Source organism: Garra rufa, chromosome 2 (assembly GCF_049309525.1).
Source record: "Garra rufa chromosome 2, GarRuf1.0, whole genome shotgun sequence".
Classification (NCBI taxonomy): domain Eukaryota; kingdom Metazoa; phylum Chordata; class Actinopteri; order Cypriniformes; family Cyprinidae; genus Garra; species Garra rufa.
Window position 1 is genome coordinate 20,024,715 of NC_133362.1, and position 23,875 is coordinate 20,048,589.

The following is a 23,875-nucleotide window of genomic DNA, read 5'->3' on the forward strand; positions in this document are numbered from 1 at the left end:
TGATTTACCTCTGAAATTTTTTTTAATAAAACAGCCAAACCAACAAACACACATATATATGTAATGTAGATGTAAACAAAACCAATTGGTCAATATAACCCTTCTAATTAAATTATTATTATTACTGTGTTAAGGTAGTGACAAATTTGGGGAGAGGACAAATATTCCAAAACTTTCTGAAAATACAATATGAGAATTAACTGCACAATTACTAGAAACGTGTACCTTGGATATTATACAATTTGCATACATACAATTTTTAAGACTTTTCTAACTCTGACTTTGGACCAATTCTGTAGAATGGCCTATATATATATATATATATATATATATATATATGTATTTTTTATTCTTTGTTTTAAGCATAATACACAGGCTAATGAGGACAACCTTTTCATGTTGGTTTGTGAAGATACAAACACAGCTATTGTTGAATGACCACAAGGGGGTGCTGCATGACAGGAACTTTATTCTCTTCATACGCAACAAGCCAAAACACTGAAAACCAATCCTGTGTAGCAAACAATGCAAAACATAAAAATGAAAATAATACTCATTTGAAAGCATTCTGATTTATTTCTACATTAAAACTACCATAAGATCTAATCCTTCCACACTGTCTGTCATAACAGTTTGTTTTACAGTAAATCTCAACATAATAAAAACATGTTGATGAAACAATAGTACCAGGAAACACAAAAAAGGGATTCACAGGCCTTGGACTCAAACTAAATCAAACAAATCCAGAGATTTCAAACAATAAAAAGTACAGCATATATAACCTGAATGAAAAGGCCTAAAAATAAAAAGGGTTAAACTTAAACATATCTCTATCACACAATACAGTCACAAAATAAATCTTCAACAACAACATCTGTGAATTAAAACAAAGGACACCAATAACAGTCTTTGGTTATGAAAGCGTCCCTTCACATATTACAATGACAAGATGGCTTTGATTGAACTCCAGTCCAAAATCAACAACACTGTTAAAAAAAAAAAAAAAAAAAAGACCCTGATACAGTATATATGAATGCACATGGTATGAGAGCAAGATGGACCCAGTATAAATTCCCTTTTTGATTTAAAACGGTAACAAAAGGCAAAACCATTTCTGATGCTAAACAAAGCACCATGTCAGTCAAAAGCAAAGTTTCAGAATCTGGACTGTTACTGTACGAAATGTTTAAAATGACAGAGACTCATTTGTCCACTGTCATCCTCATGGCTTCGTGTCAAACATTCCGAAAACTAACCGTTACGCTAACATCAATGTTTTCATTATATCCAGTTGAATTGACTTTTATATCAGTGGATATAAAAATAGGAAATAATGAATCTAGATTCAAGATCTAATATTAACACAGTGTTCATGGCAAGTGCATGGCAAGAGTTGCCGTCATCTCCCAAAGCGTTACTACACTTCAGTATCCAGTAACATGAAACCCTGTGTCTCTGCATAAAATGGCAACAGTTGCATGTGTTCCATTTTTTTCCCAATAATAATAGTTGCATACGACCTTTTTTAAAAAGAAGATGGCGATGTTACAGCGCTTAAACAGGCAGTCAGACAGATACCGAGCAAGCCGCATTGTTGGTGTGACATTTCCCAGCATGCTACATGGCTCTTTTCCAAACTTTAAAGGCAATTTATTACATCATGGAGCCACAAACAAAGTATTCATGCATTTTCCTCAAGCTTAAGTCAATGACGTACCTTGTAACTGTTTGTATTTGTTCCCTCAATATCATGCAAATGTCATAGTAATTATTTTCTCCATTCAAAAATAAGAAGCTAGAACTATCAAAACCCAGTTTTAGCTTCATGCTCTCATCGGACCTTAAACTCTAAAATATGTATGCTTTGCAAGAAATAAACATCCTCTCTTATATCTCTATAAAACATATGGCTGAGTGTGAATGCAATGATTATACTTATTTAAACCGCAGACACATCTCTAAGAACCCGAATCCAGTTAACTCTAGCTTATTCTTCCTCCTCTTCTTCCTCCTCTTCCTCATCGTCATCCTCATCGTGGCAGTGTGTGATCTCTTGTGGCGTCTGAGGAAAGAGGTGTGGAGGATTGATCTCGCTTATGGAGCGGGTCAGCTGGTGTCTCTTGCACTCACGGTCCCTGAAGTCGATGGAGTGGCGGTTGCGTGTGGCCATGGGCGACTCCATGTCGTTGATGTCCACGTGAGTGTGCTCAACGGTGGACTCGTGAGGCATCTAAACGTAAACCACGGATAGAAACAGGTTATTAAAGTATCCTGACTTTTACGACCAATGTATCAACTGTAGACAGTGTGTTTGTTGAGTTTACCAGGACGTGGGCAGCTCTGAACAGGTAGCTGAAAGGGTAGTAGAGGAGATTGATGAAGGATGCAGCGTACAGGTCAGCGTAACGCATCACTTGAGAGGCAAATAGAGTCTGGCGAGAACCGCTGCGGAACAGACTTCCCATCATTCCATAGCACATGTCCATGTCATGGGTCACTTTCTGAGAAAAGCAGAGATAGAGAAACAGTACATGATGATGAGTTTAAAGGAATAGTTTACCCAAACCTGTAAGACATTAAGATATTTTTGATCAAATCTGAGAGCTTTCTGACCCTGCACAGACAGCAATGCAACTATCATGTTCAAGGCCCAGAAAGGTAGCAAAGACATTGTTAAAAATTTCCATTTTCAACAATAAGGTGCAACGACTGACAGGCCTTGAACATGGTAGTTGCGTTGCTGTCTATGCAGGGTCAGAAAGCTCTCAGATTTCATCAAAAATATCTTAATTTGTGTTCTGAAGAGGAACGAAGGTCTCAGGTTTGGAACGATATGAGGGTGAGTAATTACTCACTATCACTTTAAATTAAGTGATGGAAATTTTTCTTTCATTTAGGGCTACTTAAACTGATCAAAAGTGACAGTAAAGACATTTATATTGTTACAAAAGATTTTCATTTCAAATAAATGCTGTTATTTTGAACTTTCTATTTATTAAAAAACACAGAACACAAAAAATCATTACGGTTTCCAGAAAAATATTAAGCAGTATTTAACATTGATAATAATAGGACATTTTACTTGAGCGGCAAATCAACATATCTGAATGATTTCTGACCGATCATGTGACACTAAAACAACTGAGTTTTTCAAAAATAAATATTCCATCAAAATGAATATTTTAAAATCTCGCAATTCGTTGTAAAATTGAAGTCAAAAGTTTACATACACCTTCGCACAAATGTGAATTATTTTCCAAAATAAGAGGGATCATACAAAATGCATGTTATTTTTTTATTTAGTACGGACCCAACTAAGATATTTCACATAAAAGACGTTTACATATAGTCCACAAAAAAAAGAAAGTTAAATTTATAAAAATGAGCCTGTTCAAGAGTTTACATACACTTGATTCTTAATACGGTGTTACCTAAAAACTGTAAACTGCCTGCTATTCCCACAAATTCTTTGTTTTTTCAGCATATTTGTGTAGCTGAACCCTTTTCAACAAAGACTGTGAAATTTTCAGATTAATCTTTTCACACTGAGGACAACTGAGGGACTCATATGCAACTACTACAGAAGGTTCAAATGCTCACTGATGCTCCAGAAGGAAAAATATGCATTAAGAGCCAGGGGTGTAAACTTTTGAACAGAATAAAGACCTGTGGCTTTTAATGCATTGTGTTTCCTTCTGAAGCTTCAGCGAGTGTTGAACCTTCTGTAATAGTTGCATACGAGTCCCTCAGTTGTCCTTAGTGTGAAAAGATGAATCTCAAAATTATACAAAATCATTGTTGGGAAGGGTTCAATTACACAAAAATGCTGAAAAACCCAAGAATTTGTGGGACCTGAAGGATTTTTCTGAAGAACAACAGGCAATTTAACTGTTCAGGACAAACAAGGGATTCATGAACAACTATCACTAAACAAAAAACCCAAATGTTTCAAAAATACCGGTAAATATGTTCTGGTAATTACTGATATGAGAAGTTGTAACATTACCCGTAAAGTAATGTGCTCTGTGTAAACGCAGAACAAGATTACCAGTATGAGCACACAAGTTCCTAACGTGCTGACATAAGATGTCTATTCTGGGCCAATCAGAACATTCTGTTGCAATGATGCATTTACTCTATGTTGTGTAGTTTGGTTTAAAGAATACACAAAAATGAAAACATTAACAAAAACACTGACCATGTACACCCCTCCATGTTACAAACAACACTGGGAGGCAGACATTTAGAGGTCATTTGTGGTTAATGATTTCACAGAATTTACCGGTATTTTGAAACTGATGTGTGAATGGTGGTTTACCGGTAAAAAGATGGAACATCATTGCTTGTGTGAACAGAGCATTTTTGAATTTACCATTAAAGTCGTTCCGGTAATTTTGCAGGAATTTCCTGGTGTTGCTGTGTGAAAAGGGCTAATTGCCTTGCTACCGAGATGCACATTTAAATAAAATAAAATAATAAATAATAATTTCTCCCATTCTTTACCAGTTGACAATGTAAAAATCATGGAAATGGACTGGAACACACAGTGAACACACACTTTCCTATTTATCAAGAAATATACCTTAATCCTTCTCTGAAGAGAGCTGATATCAGGCCTCTCATTGCTGCTGCTGTCCAAGTGCCTGTGGACAAAAGAAAGAAAGGATGGAAAAAATGCCATGAGAAATAGAGAGATTTGGGGTGAGAACAGTGTTGAATGAGTTAAAGTAATAGAAGACGTGAACCATCTGTCTTAAAATAGAAAGGAATGTGTGCCCCTTTATCTGCATGTCAAATGGCCGCAGACAGCAAGGAGGGAGCAATGTGTCCTTCTCCGGATTAGTGAGTGCATGACTGAGAGCACGTATGTGCACTGGATGGCAGTGGTGCAAACATCCGAGCAAGAGTCCACAGTTGATACCTACTTGTAGAGCTCTGCCAAGAAAATGTCCAGACTCTGTAGTTCCTCAAACAGTGCTGCAAAAGAAAGAACACAGTGAGCTGTACTCATCGGCTCCCATATGTACAGTCGTGGCCAAAAGTTTTGAGAATTACATAAATACTTGAAATTGGAAAAGTTGCTGCTTAAGTTTTTATAATAGCAATTTGCATATACTCCAGAATGTTATGAAGAGTGATCAGATGAATTGCATAGTCCTTCTTTGCCATGAAAATTAACTTAATCCCCCAAAAAAACTTTCCACTGCATTTCATTGCTGTCATTAAAGGACCTGCTGAGATCGTTTCAGTAATCGTCTTGTTAACTCAGGTGAGAATGTTGACGAGCACAAGGCTGGAGATCATTATGTCAGGCTGATTGGGTTAGAATGGCAGACTTGACATGTTAAAAGGAGGGTGATGCTTGAAATCATTGTTCTTCCATTGTTAACCATGGTGACCTGCAAAGAAACGTGTGCAGCCATCATTGCGTTGCATAAAAATGGCTTCACAGGCAAAGATATTGTGGCTACTAAGATTGCACCTAAATCAACAATTTATAGGATCATCAAGAACTTCAAGGAAAGAGGTTCAATTCTTGTTAAGAAGGCTTCAGGGCGTCCAAGAAAGTCCAGCAAGCGCCAGGATCGTCTCCTAAAGAGGATTCAGCTGCGGGATCGGAGTGCCACCAGTGCAGAGCTTGCTCAGGAATGGCAGCAGGCAGGTGTGAGCGCATCTGCACGCACAGTGAGGCCAAGACTTTTGGAAGATGGCCTGGTATCAAGAAGGGCAGCAAAGAAGCCACTTCTCTCCAAAAAAAACATCAGGGACAGATTGATCTTCTGCAAACAGTATGGCGAATGGACTGCTGAGGACTGGGGCAAAGTCATATTCTCCGATGAAGCCTCTTTCCGATTGTTTGGGGCATCTGGAAAAAGGCTTGTCCGGAGAAGAAAAGGTGAGCACTACCATCAGTCCTGTGTCATGCCAACAGTAAAGCATCCTGAGACCATTCATGTGTGGGGTTGCTTCTCATCCAAGGGAGTGGGCTCACTCACAATTTTGACCAAAAACACAGCCATGAATAAAGAATGGTACCAAAACACCCTCCAACAGCAACTTCTTCCAACAATCCAACAACAGTATGGTGAAGAACAATGCATTTTCCAGCACGATGGAGCACCGTGCCATAAGGCAAAAGTGATAACTGAGTGGCTCGGGGACCAAAACGTTGACATTTTGGGTCCATGGCCTGGAAACTCCCCAGATCTTAATCCCATTGAGAACTTGTGGTCAATCCTCAAGAGGCAGGTGGACAAACAAAAACCCACTAATTCTGACAAACTCCAAGAAGTGATTATGAAAGAATGGGTTGCTATCAGTCAGGATTTGGCCCAGAAGTTGATTGAGAGCATGCCCAGTCGAATTGCAGAGGTCCTGAAAAAGAAGGGTCAACGCTGCAAATACTGACTCTTTGCATAAATGTCATGTAATTGTCGATAAAAGCCTTTGAAACGTATGAAGTGCTTGTAATTATATTTCAGTACATCACAGAAACAACTGAAACAAAGATCTAAAAGCAGTTTAGCAGCAAACTTTGTGAAAACTAATATTTGTGTCATTCTCAAAACTTTTGGCCACGACTGTATATTGAATTAGTTTTTATTTTTATATATTTGTTGTTCATTTTAAATTTAGGAATAGTAATAGTTCACCCAAAAACAAAATTTGATGACAGTTTATTCACACTCAGGTTATCCAAGATGTAGAACAATTAGATGAATTTGTTAGGGATTATCATGGATCATTTATTCACTTTTAATTATTTATTTATTGGCTATTTTATTATGTTTCTATATTTTATATTTCTTATTATTTTTCTTGTTCAATCTCATGATTGTGGGGTTTCATGAACTGTTTTGTCTTTATGAATGAGAGATAAGAGAGATAAGAGGGAATTATTATGGAAACCCAAGGTTTATGGGATGTTGTAGTGAATCAGCTATAATATTACTTGCTGAATTTGTGTTCATAAGACTGAAGTCTGAACATGGAGACATACGCAACTAAGATCATTCAATAAACTCTTTTTACACTTTTTGCCATCATCACTTCAAAACTTAAACTAAATGAAAATATGAAATGTAGCTTATATTTTAGTTAACATTTTTTTTATTAAGTAATGAACATTTTTTTATGGTTTTAGATTTAGTTAACTATAATAACCCTGTCACAGACTCACTGCTCTTGTCAGTCCACACATGCAGCTCCTGAGCCAGCTCAGGAATCACGAGGAACGTTCTCCAGCCCTGACGCTTCTTAGACTTCAGAATGTCTCCAAAGATGTGGTCACCAATGTACAAGATGTCCTTTCCTTTTGCTCCCAGTAGGTCACAAACTATGTCTGAGGAACCTAGGAAGAATAAAGCATATTTAATCAGACATTTCAGACTAGAATAAAATAATATATATATATGAAGAACTACATATATTTATATCTTACCACCAGAATACACTATGCCATGCTGCAAGGGACCCGTATATGTTCCGATCTTCAGTCTTCCAGTGGTCTACAGAACAGAAACTACCTTTGAGGCTGAATCTATGAGTTTGTCACATTAAGATACTCATGTGAGTCTAGCGGTCTTACCGTGTCCACCTGTCTCAGGACTGTGCCCTCCCCAAAGAACACTGGCTTCCTGGCATCCACCAGAATAAGATCAAAGTAGGACTGCCAGGGTCGGTGAGGCGTACTAGTCTGTAAAAAAAAAAAAATAGATTCAGTCTGTTACTGTCCTTGTATATGCGATAAAACTGCAATAAAATGAGTTCTTATATGGCCCCTGATACTCCCTGTCTTTCTGTTCATATCCCCTTTCTCAACACTTGTTATTAGAACACTTTTTAATGAAAACTGTGATATTACAGACACATCGTAACTGGCAAATTAATCCTCAGAGAGTTCTTTAACACAGTGCATCTTGCTGGTTCATGTTTTCGACATAAATAATATGTAAAATGTCCTTTGGCACTAGACATTTTCATTGGGTATCTGAGACAAATAAAAACAACTAAGTACCACTGGTATGCTAGTGAACAACAATAGGGAAGATCACTTACATTTGGACCATGTGGAAAATCAAACAAGTATGTCATGATTTTCTGAAAAAGGAAAGGAGGGGAAATTACATTTTACATTTGTTTCTAATGAAAATTCAACCAATTTTGTTGTTTCATTTAGAATAACTCACATCTGTGTACTTGTAGTCACTGTTGGTAACAAGGAACACTTTGGAAACTTCATTCATTCGGCTTAGAAGCAATGGTAATTTGGCCTAGAAGAAAAAGAGTTATGGAATAAGTTATGGAAATGCACAAAAACACATTATGACTATAAACTCTTAAACTGTTTCCTGTTTGTAATTGTAGTTGCATATGAGTCCCTCAGCTGTCCTCAGCGTGCAAATCGCACAAATAATTCAGTCATTGTTGAAAAGGGTTAAAAACACCAAAGAATTAGTGGGGCATCAGGCAGTTTAACTGTTCAGGACAAACAAGGGACTCATGAACAACTATCTCTAAATAAAAAAACACATCTGTGGATCATTCAGGTAACAACACAGTATTAAGAATCAAGTGTATGTAAACTTTTGAACAGGGTCATTTTTATAAATTCAACTATTATTTTCTCTTGTGGACTATATTGTGAACCTATTTTATGTGAAATATTTTATTCAGGACAGCACTAAATAAAAAATTCTGCAAGGTGTATGTAAATTTTCGACCTCAATGGTATAAATCATTATGGATAAACATACAAAGTGAAGTAAGGTAACAAAAACACTGGTCAGCAAGAAGCTGTTTAATAATTTGGTTTACTTACATCCTTCACCACATATTTCTCCAGGTTTTCAACTGTTTTCACTTTTAGTGAGCCCTGAAATGTCACACAGAAGCGGAAATATATACGGAGTTAAAAAATGCTATTTCTTTTGAAGAAAAGGCACCTAAAAATAGCCTTTACCTTGAAATGGACCCAATCCACAGCATCTCTGACATCCTGAAACATGCTCTTGAAGGACATGAAAAGATCTCCATCTTTAAAGCCTGTCTCACAACTGTGGGGGCAAAAATTAAAAGGTCATATAAAATGCCAATTCAGATCATCTACTACACTCTCATGCCAGATTAGCTACAAAAGCATTACAGTAAAGACACAAAAACAAACCTTGTATATCTGGAGCAGCTAGTGAAGAAGTCAACCAGGCAGGCAAAGAGGTATGTCTCTAATAAAGTGCAAAAACAAACTATGTTAACTTAAACATGGACTTGGATTTTTGGTATTAGCTGATTAAAGATTTTAACCTGGGAGGTTGAAAAGTGTGTTGAGGATGTAGAATCGCTCTGTATCGCCACGCTGAATGAACTTGTTTGGGTACAACTCTCTTGTCTCTGGACTGAAAAACACAAGTGACACGAACACTGTAACATCTACATAAATTCACAAATGACACTTTTTACTTCCTCAATGCACCTTTATTGTCTTGTTGTTAATGATTCATCTGTGCATGTTCTTCCAATATACATTTTTGAATTACGTTTTTAGTTTACTAGGGTAAAAAAATGAAGGTTTTACTGTAAAGGAATAAACACACACACAAAGTGAGCACTATGTTTCCCTATGCAGGGCATCAGTTGCTCTTAAATTATGAGTGCAGACTCACCCACGCAGGAAGTTAAAACCATGAGCACAGACAAGGATGTTTCCATAAGCATCTACTTTCAGCAGGTTTCCGTACATTGTATCAAACACCAAGCCTCTGAAAGATGTACAAAATTTGTGAATCAAAATATGCAGTGAAAACACAATTAAGAAAAGGATCTAAGAAAAGTGTGTTGGAAAATTACCTTGTGGGAAAAGCAGGGTCATAGACAAAGTTTAGCAGCTCTTGTGGGTAACCAATGGAAACCAGTCTTTCGACAGTCAGATCAAAGCCGAGAGATTCATACTCTGGAGACTTGTACACTATTAACAGAGAAGAAAACAGAGACAAGGTTAGCTGATATAGTGCATGAATGTGGTAAAAACATGGTGATAAAAATGTTCACACACACAATACCATTCAAAAGTTCATGTTCAGTAAGAATTGTTTAAGTGTTCTCCTATAATTAACAAGGCTGGATTTATGTGATCAAAAAACAGTAAAAATAGCAATATTGTGAAATATTATTACAATTTAAAATAACTGTTTTCTATTTGAATATATTTGAAGATTTAACCTTGTGATGAAAAGAATTTTCAGCAGCCATTAGGATTCATTTTAGGATACTTTAATAATAATAATAAATAGAAAGTTTAAAAGGACAGCATTTTGAAAAAGATATATTTGTAACATTATAAATGTCCTTACTGTCACTTTTGCTCAGTTTCAATATGTTCTTACTGAATACAACTGTTTATTACTTTCAATAACAAAGTTTTACTGATCTCAAACATTTGAAATAGGGATTGACCGATTATCGGCACCGATATTAGGCATTTTTATGATTATCAGTATTGGTCATATTCAAAACTGATTTGCTGCTAAATTAATTTAAAAGCATTTAAAGAAATTTTTTATTGGACACGGACAGCCCTGGTTATTATTAATTTTGACATTTATTTTCATCTTTACACCAGATATCGGTTCAAAATATCAGTTATCGGTCTACTTTATCTGCTATAATCGCCATTGGCATCAGCCCTGAAAAACACGTATCAGTTGACCCCTTATTTTAACAAAAGTGTATATATCAAAACGAACAAATGGTACGACTGTTGCCAAATTATCTATTGTTTATAAAGTATTAGACATTGGTTAAAAGCAATTTAAAATTTCTACATCAAAATGTTTTACAAAAATATTACAAAATAGATTAATCATTTGCATTTCCATCAATGTCATGGCCTTTGCATTTTTTATGTCCCTCAGCAGGTCCCTTTTTCACAGCATACAATTCCACCTACAATAAAAATAACTGTAACAGAACTGAGTAACTGTGCCTTGTTTTCTTCAAGTCGACAAGAGACAAGTCCCTCAAGGAGCCTAATAAACCAGAGCTGAACTGCTTCTTTTTCTGTAGAAGCAAAAAGGTTTGAAGGAAAAGTATTATTACAGAAATGAAGGAAAAGTAAAATTACAGATAATGTACTAACCCCCTTTTCATCCAAGATGTTCATGTCTTTCTTTCTTCGTAAAGAAATTGTTTTTTTGAGGAAAACATTTCAGGATTTCTCTCCATATAGTGCACTTCAATGGTGTCCCTGCTGAGTTTGAACTTCCAAAATGCAGTTTGCTAGATAAGACCCTTCTTCCTGGACCCTTTGAAGTTTTATTTAAACTGCATTTTGGCGTTTCAAACTCTGGGGCACCTGTAGTCCATGGATGAAAAGGGGTTGAGTAAATTATCTGTATTTTTTTTGTTTTGGAAGTGAAAAAAATGAGCTAGATCAGCTGAATGAACAGTTCCCTAAAGATATGAGATTTCGAGTTCTACTTGAAAGAGAGAGGAAGGAAAAGTCAACATTGCAGAAACTGAGTTGACCCCATTATCAAGCTTTACAAATATCCCAAACTGTCTGACCTGTCACCATGTCACTAAATAAACAGGAGACCGCATTTAGCCAAAGATTTCACTTGGGTACTGACCAACATTGTTGTGCACTCTTCACTTTTTCTGCCACGTTAGGCAAATTCACTTCTCAGCAATTAGCAGGGAGTTACACAGCATATGCACATTAATCTAAGCAGCTCTTATTTGGTGTTAATATCAGGCTGTGTGCCGGCAATAAAACTTAAACCTTTTCCTGTGAACATTAGCACTCCTTTATTACAACAGACCCATAATCAGGCAGATGACCATTCAAAACGACCACATTTTATATCATGGCTGTTAATGAGCCCATTCATCTTGTTTAGAGCTTCAAGCACAAGAAATCATGTGCCTGACATGAGCCAGCTGAAGACAGGGTGCTATTTACAGAGCCATGACACCACCTAATAAATGAGACCAAGGATTACTTTACAGCAGCATGCTATGGTGTTACCATTTCGCAATGCTTTACAATTCTTTTGAACTTACAAGGCACCATGCAGACCTCAGTGGCAGCTCAGGGAGAGACTAATACTTCATCTTACCTGCTAGAGTGTAGTCCATATCAAAGCCAAAGCATTTGATCTTCTCCATTGCCAAACTTCTATTGACAAAAACTCTGCAGAGATAAAAACAGAGTCAGTTTAAAATGAACGTCATGGATATTTAAATTGTGTTATTTTTAGCAGACTGTATTATTCCATTGCCTTGAGCACAACCTGTAAGTTTTAGCTCTATGGGAGTTTATGTTAGGGTAAATAATGAGTTACACTGACACACTGTGACCTGTGAAAGCAATAGATCAGATTTTATACATCTGGTTAGATGATATCTAATCCTAGTTCAGCCAACAGCAGCAACATATGAAGTGGAGCAAAATGGTAGTAATATTCCTTGATTTCCAGTTAAATCAAGATTTTTCGGGTGGTAATGACTGGTTTCGAGACACACCAAAAACAGAATGGTAAATAAAACACAATTACAAAAATCAGGAAAAGCGATTTCATAGTCTGCTGAACACATCTGTTTCACCAACCTGAAAAACGTGTTTTTCTGACTATTGTTTCTTTTGTGGCTACCTATATGAATTAAACTGACATGTGAACTATAATAGCACTATATGAAAATTGTAGCGTCTGGACCAATCAGACATAGTTATTTGTTACATTTAACAAATTATCCTTAAAACCAACAAGCCAACTTTAGGTTGGCATTCTAGAAACAACCCCCAGTTTTACCAACATTAAAGCAACTGGGCCTTAAGGGCTCAGTTGCCAGGGCAACTATCTGATAACACCAGTTTTACGATCCAAAGGAATGCAGCAACTTTAGGAAAGACATTTGGCCTACTGAAATGGACTCTTCCCTAATTTATAGGAAAACCATCCTATGAATGAACACACAAATGGTCCATTCATTGTGTATATCATTGTGGTTTATGTACCTTGTCTTTTTCTTTTTTTTTTAATTTGTGTAATGTTTTATGCATGTGTTAAGACTTAAGATAGATATAGATAGATATCTCATGTAGATATATTATGTACGTGTCATGTTTAGTATCTCTGAATTCGTATTTTGATGATCTAAAAGATGATGCATATTATATGTTGATACACAGGTAACATATTAGAGTTTCATGAATCCCTAGTAGATTTACATGAATTTACCCACATGCAAAATACCTTGCTCTCAAACAAAGGGTCGTAAAAGCCCACATCATTTCGAAACCCCCGCTCGGAATTTCAGCCTCTCTCATTGGTCAAGTCCACTTTGAGAGGTGTTATCTTCCTAGATGTTAAAAGGGCTCACACCTAGTTCCGACCAGTTCCTTCTGAAAACTTGATTGCTGCCTGTGGGGAGGGCCTCCACAGGCCCAGGCCCAGAGGGGGGCCTCAACATATGGAGCTGTGTGGACTCTCCACACAGACTACTCCCACTGGAGGTAATTTCACTCGACTATGGAACTTATCCAAATGTACACAATCGGAACTCTCTCCCTCTTTACTCATGGCCATCTCTGGATCCCCATCTCTGAAGTGCGGCCTGCGGTTCCTCAGAACCGCTCATTTGGGAGAGAAGACTCTCTCAACCACAACAGAGTCAAGAACAACCTCAGAGCTTCAAGAAAGTGCAACTCCGGCCATCAAATGGAACCATCCAGGACTTCTTCAGAGGCTCCACGAGACTCTCGTACGGATGCAAGTATCGTTTCTTCCACTAAACAGAGGTTTTGTGTAAGCTATCGTATACGGCTCTTTGAATTAGAAACTGATGGTTCTTTAGATGGTCAGCTCAGCCTCACGCCCCTTTTCCTATACTTCTCTAACCATCCTCTTACCCTACCCTGTATGAGTGAGTATATGTTTGTTTGTTTGTTTGTTTAGATTAGTTATATGTTAGTCGTTAGTTAATAAAACTCTTGTGCACAAATTACATGAGTCTCTGATTCTGCCTTGCAAATTAATGTCCCTTTACGATTTCCGATCAAGCTACATGCTCTAATGCATTATTAGTGTAACAATGTTATTTTTCTGTGGCCAAGAAAATATCATTGCTTAGGGTTGATACAAAATTACCCTGTATGTTCGCTAGATGAACAGATTAATTGATGGCGATTCGATTCCGCTAGTTACTACTGGCGGCTGATATAAATAATGGTAATTAATCAAAATGAATTGTCATTATTTATATACATTTCCCTTTTGAGCTAAATTCGCAACAAATATGATTCATCAGAAGCCAAAATACAAGCTTAAATACAAATGCTGGCATTTGGACACCTTTTAATTGACTGTTAAGGGATAAAAAGTACAAAGCTTGCTATATTAGAATTAGTATCTTATGTTAAATGTATGTATCTGCTATTGTATTGTACATGGTTCACATTTGTGCTTTGTTCATGATGTTAAAAACAATATTTTTTTTTTCTTTCACCTTAATCCAAATTTGAAGTTAAACATTAAAAATGTTGTAAAATTTACACTATGAACAAATGAGCTGTTAAATGATATGTTAAGAGCATGAAGGAAGGAGATACAGCTAGGGGAAGGGAGAATGAAGGAATGATCTCACAAATTCAAATCCCATCACAGGTCTTCCTTTGGATACCTACATACAGTCACAGCACAGTGCAAAAGCATTGATGGTTTTGCTCATCTTGTGTTTTTAGTGCTGTGCTGTGATGAGTACATGGGAGAAAAAAACATCAATTACGCAACAGATGATCAGTCAGCACTGCAGGTCAACAACAAAACGTTGGCATACCTCATAGAAGGATGACAGTGGGCCAGTTCCTGTGGTAAGCTTTGTAATAAAGGAATACATGGACTACATATTACATCAGTACACACCGGCTAACGCTACTACATGAACTGTGTCCAGTAAGCTTAAAAATGACTTTTGAAAAGTCTTCTTACCATTTTTTAAATAATGAAAAGTCCAAAAATGTATAGCACAGTCTGCTTTTATAAAATGACTGTTTGCCATGACAAACACAGCATTTTAGGAACTTGCAAGTATTACGCTGACAGGCCAAATTAACCTGCCAAAGGCATAAGTAAATACAGTCTACTAAAACATGGGATATGAGTATCATGATGTGCACATACACTGTTACAATGGTCATTTTTTATTTAATACTTAAATATATTCAATAGTTGAGCCTAGTATGAAACAAAATCATTCTTTTGATTCAGGATAAAGCTTACAATACACAACCTTTGCTTAAATCACATGCAAGCTGACAATGAAGCAGACAGGTTCTGACAGACAAACAGATGTACAAACAGGTGCATCCACAGAACAACATAATGGCAGGGCAACAGCAAACATGCTCACCATATTAAATGTTAAGTAAAAAAATACATAAATAAATTACAAGTCTACAATTCATTTTGGAGACTTAAAGCTATTTAGTTGTCCACATAAAATGCAAATATTCCAATGAGAATGTCTTCATTATTGATTATAATCTTGAGTGGAGGCCAGGTCATTTAAAGTCATTTTTTCCAACTGTTGCTACAAGAAAATATATAACAAGTCTGCATTTACTTGTTTCGTGAATTATTACTTATGTATATGACAATGAGTTTGTTTTCAAGTTACCGAGATCTGATTTAACCAATATAATGAGAATGGCCTTCAAATCCAAAAGTGTTAGTCAAATCTGTTAGTACCTGTGATGCACCTCTCTTCTGTACTTCTTCATGGATAAACCGTCCATGTTGGCAGGAATATCTGCATAATTCTGGAGCCGATCACTCCAAGAGGTTGTCATCTTTAACCGTTATAAGTCTGAGAATGAAAGCAACAGTTAAAATCAAGATTTTGTTTCTTGATGCAGCAAAGGCAGACAGCAGAACACAATGAATTTGAATATGCACAGCATTGGTTTAGTATCTCAGAGGTTAAATTTCCACCACATTAAATTGTTGCACAATAGCCCAGCAGGTGATTTGCAAATATTAGACCTTAGACTAGACATATTCAAACAATTTTAAACAGAATCTCAAAATATTCCTCACATCTATGTAAAACTACACTCAAAATAATAATTTTAAGTCAGTTATAGCACTTCCTGTATGAAAGATAAACAGTCATGAACAGGAAAAACACACGACTACAGAGCTGCCTGCAACAATGTTGAAACCAATTACAAAGTACAAGGTTTATGATAACGTTACATCTTTAGATACCCCTTAAAGGGAAAATTTACTAACTTTAACCCTGAATAACAGCTCACAGACGCAACACAATATTTTGAAACAATTTAGTTATTTCATTTTTTTTCTTCTTCTCTCAAAAACAAAAATTATCTTTGTTTTTCTGTTTTTTTTTCTCATTCTCTGCAAGGTTTGGAAATAATACAATGAACGAATTACAAAATATACAACCATATTGTACATAGTATTTAAATCTTTACCTGACGTTGCATAAACAAGACAAATAACGGGTAACGTTATATACCCGTTGTCTTATCTATTTATTAGTCAATAAAGATTTGAATTTAAATCACCTGCTGTTTCATTTACATAAAGACTATATTACGTTTTCACATTATGGCTTGGAATAACTGTAACAATTTATTAATAATATCAAAGCAACATGCGAGCATATCTTTTCTCTTGTTCGTGCAGTTCCGTGATGGTAAAGTTAGCACACCAGCTAAGTAACATTCCTTTAGTTTTGATCAGCCGGAAACTAATGCATAAAATGGGGGAAACTGCCTTATCGATTGTCGCTATAACGCTCATATACACAGTTATTCGGCAACAATTTAATAGCATAACTACTGCTTCTTTAAACGCGTTATATCTCCGCTAAGTGTCAGTAGGCTACTTACCTCAGCTCCTTCAGCCACCAACAACTGCAGTTCTGCGCTATCTGCAAACTGCGCATGCGCAAACAATCCAGCCACTAGATGTCCATGCAGCAACTACATGATGAGATTTAAAGCAACAATAAAGACTCATTTAAATACAGTTTAAGTAGCTGATAGTCTGTGGAAGTAATGTGATATATTACATGACATGATCTAATGTGAAACGATTCATCAATCTAAAAGCCACACAGAACAACTACAGTAAAATTAATTTGATTTGCTATTCAGTTTATTTAATGTCTGTTGACAATGACATGAGTAAAATTATTGTAAAATGATGTATTTGTATTCCATCAGTAATGGCTATCTAGTAAACAGACGTCTTAGAAATTAAGCAGAAATCTTTTGAAAACTCAACAAAACACAACAAAAAACAGTTTGGAAGACAAATATCGCCATCTGTTGGTTGTCAACTTTAGACCGTGATGCCAGATTTTTAATGAAAATAAGGCTGATTTGAATTCATGCACAGCTAGTCAAATGTACTAGTTTGATAGTAGATTAAAGCAAAAACAATACATTTTAAAAAATATTTTTAATAATTAGTATTTGACTATATTTTAAAATGTAATTTATTCTTGTGATTTTTTGCATCATTACTCCAGTCACATGATCATTCAGAAATCATTCTAATAGTCGGATTTGTTGCTAAAAAAACATTTATTATTATTATTATTATTATTATTATTATTATTATGTTGACTTTTTTCAGTTTTTTTAAAAATAAATAGAAAGTTTTTCATTTGATAGAGCACCATTTATCTGAAATAGAAATCTTTTGTAACATTATAAATGTCTTTATCATCATTTTGATTAATTTAAAGCATCCTTGCTAACTAAAAGTATTATTTATATACCCCCCCCATTTAAAAAATAATACTAGTGTATAATGTTACAAAAGCTTTTTATTTCAGATAAATTCTGATATTTAAATCTTAATATTCACCAACGAATCCTGAAAATTTTACTCTAATGTATTAAATATTTATAATAATAATAAAAAAATTAATAATAATAATAATAAAATGTTTCTTGAACAGCAAATCAGCATATTAGAATGATTTCTGAAGAATCATGTGACACTAAAGACTGGAGAAATGATGCTGAAAATGTAGCTTTGATCACAGGAATAAATTACATTTTAAAATATATTCAAATACAAAACAGTGTATAGTGTGTTGATAAAAAGTTGATTGATAAATAGTTTTAAGCACTTGACATCTGGTCATTTTTTATATATATTGTAAAGGAAGAAGCCTAAAAATGTGTTTTGTTTGTAATCCAGTCTAAAATGGCAGATGCATCTATAACATTTAATATAGCTCAAAGAAATAAAATCTTAAATCAAGTCTAAATCGATTTAACTGTTAAATTTCGGGTCCATTCAGCACTGCGCAAACCTGGACAGTTCCATTGACGCATAACAGTTTAAATGGCCCAAAAATCTGTCCTTTGTGTGCAATGTCAAAACTGTTGAAAACATAACAACTAAATGAATGTTTTAATGCGCTGAAAAGGTTTATTCTCATCTTTATTGTCACCACCAGAGGGAACATGACAGGCTGTTGAATGGGATAGTCCGCCGGGTATATAATGACAAGCACACCCATTTTAGACTCCTTTAGTTGTGACGAAGATGAGTTACGGATCAGACAACTACATGTCCTCATCCTATAGGAAGATATTCGGGGAAACCCCTCGTTTCACCGGTTCCACCTCTAGGATGAGCAATGTCTCCTCACGGAGCTCCATGTCTTCCAGCGGCTTTAGGTCTCAATCTGTCTCCCGCAGCAGCGCCTCTCCAGCGGGCTACTATAAGAGATCGGGCCGGTCATCTTCCTTCTCACCGGTACATTTCGACAGCGTGGATTTCTCTCAAACATCTGTGTTAAACAACGAGTTTAAAATCGTCCGAACCAATGAAAAGGAGCAACTGCAGGGTCTTAATGACCGTTTCGCGATGTTTATCGAGAAGGTGCGCAATCTGGAGCAGCACAATAAAGTGCTGGAGACCGAACTCGTGAGTCTGCGCCAGAGGCAGAACGAGCCGTCCAGACTCGCTGACCTCTATCAGCAAGAGATCCGGGACCTGCGAGCCCAGGTGGACGAGTTGAACAATGAAAAATCTCACATTATCATTGAACGAGAAAATATAGACGAAGACTTGCAGAAACTTCGAGGCAAGTTTGAGGATGAGATCCGAGCGCGGGAGGAGGCAGAGCAGACACTCAGATCCTACAAGAAAGATGTGGATGATGCCACCATGGTGCGTGTGGACCTGGAGAGAAAGGTTGAGTCCCTTTTGGACGAGATCAATTTTCTGAGGAAGGTGCATGATGAAGAGGTGGCGGAGTTGACTGGTATGATCCAGGCAGCCCAGATATCTGTGGAAGTGGAGTTATCCAAGCCGGATCTGACCTCGGCCCTCAAAGAGATCCGTGGGCAGTATGAAACCCTCGCATCTAAGAACCTGCAGTCTGCTGAGGAATGGTACAAATCAAAGTTCGCCAGTCTCAATGAACAGGCCACTAGAACCAACGAGGCCATGAGAGCCACAAGAGAAGAGATCAACGACTACAGGCGACAACTACAGTCCAAAACCATTGAGATCGAAACCTTACGAGGCACAAATGAGTCACTTGAACGACAGATCCACGAGATGGAAGATGCACACAATGCTGAGGTCGCAGGTTATCAGGTAGACACATACAAAATTACATATCATTTTGGAGTTAAGCATGTATGAAAATATAACAATTTATTTAATAAAAATATCTATTTAAAGAAGTAAAAAAGTTCTATCTATCCATCCATCTATCTGTCTGTCTGTCTATCCGTCTGTCTGTCTATCTTTCTTTTTTCTATCTATCTATCTATCTATCTATCTATCTATCTATCTATCTATCTATCTATCTATCTATCTGTATGTCCGTCCGTCCGTCGGTCTTTATGTCTGTGTCTATTGGTCTGTCTGTCCGTCCTTCCGTGCATCGATTTATCCATCCATCCATCCATCCTTCTGTTTGTCCGTCCGTCCGTCCGTCTGTCTGTCTATCTGTCTATCTATTGGTCTGTCTGTCCGTCCTTCCGTCTGTCTGTCTATCTTTCTTTCTTTCTTTTTTCTATCTATCTATCTATCTATCTATCTATCTATCTATCTATCTATCTATCTATCTATCTATCTATCTATCTATCTATCTTGTCTGTCTGTCTGTCTGTCTGTCTGTCTGTCTGTCCATGTATCTGTCTGTCTGTCCATCCGTCCGTCCGTCCGTCTGTCTGTCTTTATGTCTGTCTATCTATTGGTCTGTCTGTCCGTCCTTCCATGCATCGATTTATCCATCCATCCATCCATCCATCCATCCATCCTTCTTTCTGTCTGTCTGTCTGTCGGTCCATCTGTCTGTCTGTCTGTCTGTCTGTCTGTCTGTCTGTCCGTCCATCCGTCTATTTGTCTGTCTTTATATCTGCCTATCTATTAGTCTGTCTGTCCATCCTTCCTTCCATCCATCTATCCATCCATCCTTCTTTCTGTCCATTCATCCACCCATCCATCTGTCTGTCCATCTGTCTGTCTATCTATCTATCTATCTATCTATCTATCTATCTATCTATCTATCTATCTATCTATCTATCTATCTATCTATCTATCTATCTATCTATCTATCTGTCTGTCTGTCTGTCTCTCTATCTATCCATCCATGCGTCTATCCATCTGTCTTTCTGTCAATCTGTCCATCCATACATCCATCTATCTATCTATCTATCTATCTATCTATCTATCTATCTATCTATCTATCTATCTATCTATCTATCTATCTATCTATCTATCTATCTATCTATCTATCTCTGTCCGTCCGTCCGTCCATCTGTCTTAATGTCTATCTGTGTGATCACCTTTAAGTTTTTGTCTTTTTACAATTTTACTTTTTTTTTTACAATTATATTATATATTATGTATTTATATTTATTTTGTATTTATATTCATATATAAAGGAAAGCATATGTTTTATGTGCTCTGTGTGGTTTTAACCATTTTTAATCAACTGTTTGCCTTCATTAGTTATTTTTAATAGTCCTGCAGCATGACACATAAATGTGTAAAAATATAAATATTTAATGTAATCAGCCAATTAATATTAAGAGCTCATAAAAAATGCTAATGTAATAATTAGAAGAACTGTGAATTAAACCACAGCACATGACTGAAACAGCTTGAAATGGCATGTCAAGTAGCCAAGTGCTCTGTCCATGGTGCTGAACTAATCGCACACGAGAGGTGGCCGAGGTTAATTCCACTAAGAAGAGTCTCTTGATAAAGAGGATTTTGCAAGAGAGGTTTCTGCAAGGTCATGCTCACTTGGTGAAAGAAACCAAGTGAAACCAATGTTCATATTGATGTGTTAGAACTGCTTGATAAATTAGATGCTTTACAAATGTGAACATTAAGTACACTGCCATATCCAAATAATTTTGGCTTGAGGTTTTTCCCAGACATGATCTATGACCTTTTATCTTTTGAGAGTGAAAGAAGTGCCAGCGTAAATCAGATTAGTGTCTTTGAACTTTGTGCTGAGATGGCCAGTCAATGCCAAGAGATAAAGGTTCACATCAGCTTTTATAAGAAGGATAGTCTAATTTAGGTGCTGGGGTAATTTAATTAATAGTCATGTGAATGTGAAAAGTGCAATCTGTTTTTAGTGTATTAAGAATATTTTGTTGATTTTATGATGGACATTACATACTATTTTTGTGCAAAGGCTAATATACAATATATATTTTTCAAAATCCCATTAACCAGGAAACAATTGGGCAGCTGGACCTTGATCTTAGAAATAGTAAGAGTGAAATGGCTCGTCACCTCCGGGAGTATCAGGATCTTCTGAACGTCAAGATGGCATTAGATATTGAAATTGCAGCATACAGGTACGAATGATTCCACATGAATTGCACATTAAAGTACTAATGCAATGAGAATGAATATGAATACAATTGACCAATCTTCACTGATGTCCTCATAGAAAGCTACTGGAGGGTGAAGAAACCCATTTCAGTTCTGGGGTGGCTTTCTCCAGTACACCCAGCATCTCTTATGGGTATCAAAGCCGCTCCGCTTTCACCTCCACCCGCAATCCCAAAAAAGAGAAAGAAGAAGAGGGACACAGCAAATCCAAGGTGGTAGCCAAGCGGGAGGAAAACACAGAGGAACCTGCTGTGATTAAGAAGGCAGAAAAGAGTGATCCTGTTGATGTTAACTCTAACTAGAATATTACTGTTATTAAATCTATTCTTCTCTATCTATTTTCCCAGCGTTTGGCACAGTAATCACTGCTATTAGCTAAAAACTGCCACTGGTTGTTTATAGTAATTGTTAACACATTTAAAATAACTTAATGGTGATATGATGTTTCAAAAGCAATAGCTGCAATATGTTGGCTTAATACTCCAGAACTTAAGCCTAAAATATTTCCTGTGTTTCTTAATTGTAGTTTCAGAAAGTATTTTAGTCTTGTTGATGGTGTTAGGAGTATAAATATGAACTTGAATATTAAAGGGATAGTTCACCCAAAAATGAAAATTTGATGTTTATCTGCTTACCCCCAGGGCATCCAAGATGTAGGTGACTTTGTTTCCTCAGCAGAACACAAACGAAGATTTTTAACAAAAACCAGTGCAGTCTGCCAGCCAAATAATAGAGGTGGATGAGCACCAAACCTTTAAAAGTAAACAAAAACATGCACAGACAAATCCAAATTACACCCTGCGGCTCGTGACGATACATTGATGTCCTAAGACATGAAACGATCGTTTTTTTTGAGAAACTGAACAGTATTTATATCATTTTTTACCTTTGATACACAGCCACGTCCATCTGTCCTGAGCACAATCGTTGCATCCGGCTCGTGACATGTGTATGCGCTCTGGCGTAGTATACGCAAACGCCGTGAGGGGAAATCGGTTAAAAGTCCCGGATGAGTTTGCGCAAGCAAATGTAATCTTTTAGCTTTAAATCGGTTTGAACAATCAGGATAAGCGCAAGTAATTACCATTTTGAATAGCCGCTATACCCACAATCTCTGTGCACTGTGTAAACAGTGAGTGTTGTATACACGCGACAGCTTCCGGCGTTTGCGTATACTACGTCAGAGCGCGTTCACATGTAACGAGCCGAAAGCTAAACTTGTGCTCAGGAGAGATGGACGTGGCTGTGTATCAAAGGTAAAACATTATACACTGTAAAAAGTTTTCACCAGATTCAACTTAAAAACCTAAGTTCAGCAGCTGCCTTAAGTTTTTAAGTTAAATCAGCTTAAAACTACAAGTCATTTGAACTTATTACAATAAAAATTAGTTGATTTAACTTGTGAGTTTAAATGACTTAAGTTGATTTAACTTAACATTTTAAGGCAGCTGCTAAACTTAAGTTTTTAAGTTGAAACTGGTGAAAACTTTTTACAGTGTATAAATACTGTTCAGTTTTCTCACAAAAACCGATCGTTTCGTGTCTTAGGACATCAGTGTATCATCACGAGCCGCAGGGTGTAATTTGGATTTGTCTGTGTATGTTTTTCTTTCCTCTAAAGATTTGGTAACCATTGACTGACATTATTTGACTGACAGACTGCACCGGTTTTCGTTAAAAATCTTCGTTTGTGTTCTGCTGAGGAAACAAAGTCACCTACATCTTGGATGCCCTGGGGGTAAGCAAATAAACATCAAATTATCATTTTTGGGTGAACTATCCCTTTAACGGACAACTAAGATAGCCAGCATTACCACTGATTCAACAATTATGGATAAATTTACAATTATTTATGAAAGGTTTGTTAGAAAGCACTATGGCATATTACGAAAAAGGGACCAAACCACTGGGTTAACTGTTACACATGTATGCCTTAACCACAATAAAGTCAATAATTGAAA

General features: G+C 36.5%; 2 protein-coding genes across 3 annotated transcripts; one reads left to right on the plus strand and one right to left on the minus strand.

The window, feature by feature from the left end:
* Positions 1-552: 552 nt before the first annotated feature.
* On the minus strand, positions 553-16,984 carry nt5c2a (5'-nucleotidase, cytosolic IIa). Of its 2 annotated transcripts, XM_073833847.1 has the most exons (19): positions 16,913-16,984; positions 15,747-15,864; positions 14,836-14,874; positions 12,117-12,190; positions 9,847-9,964; positions 9,663-9,758; positions 9,304-9,395; positions 9,167-9,224; positions 8,963-9,056; positions 8,822-8,875; positions 8,190-8,273; positions 8,059-8,100; positions 7,589-7,696; positions 7,442-7,508; positions 7,181-7,351; positions 4,926-4,977; positions 4,583-4,643; positions 2,325-2,501; positions 553-2,230 (listed from the first exon to the last, which is right to left on the minus strand). In XM_073833847.1, the coding sequence occupies exons 2-19, from the start codon at positions 15,845-15,847 to the stop codon at positions 1,988-1,990; spliced, it is 1,731 nt and encodes a 576-aa protein (XP_073689948.1). In that variant the 5' UTR covers positions 15,848-15,864; positions 16,913-16,984; the 3' UTR covers positions 553-1,987. The 2 variants fall into 2 exon arrangements, with proteins under 2 accessions (XP_073689948.1, XP_073689949.1); XM_073833848.1 differs by lacking the exon at positions 14,836-14,874 and having other exon boundaries at positions 16,913-16,982.
* Positions 16,985-18,503: 1,519 nt separating this feature from the next.
* inaa (internexin neuronal intermediate filament protein, alpha a) lies at positions 18,504-23,875 on the plus strand. The gene is made up of 3 exons (XM_073834950.1): positions 18,504-19,649; positions 21,753-21,877; positions 21,973-23,875. The coding sequence occupies exons 1-3, from the start codon at positions 18,588-18,590 to the stop codon at positions 22,214-22,216; spliced, it is 1,431 nt and encodes a 476-aa protein (XP_073691051.1). The 5' UTR covers positions 18,504-18,587; the 3' UTR covers positions 22,217-23,875.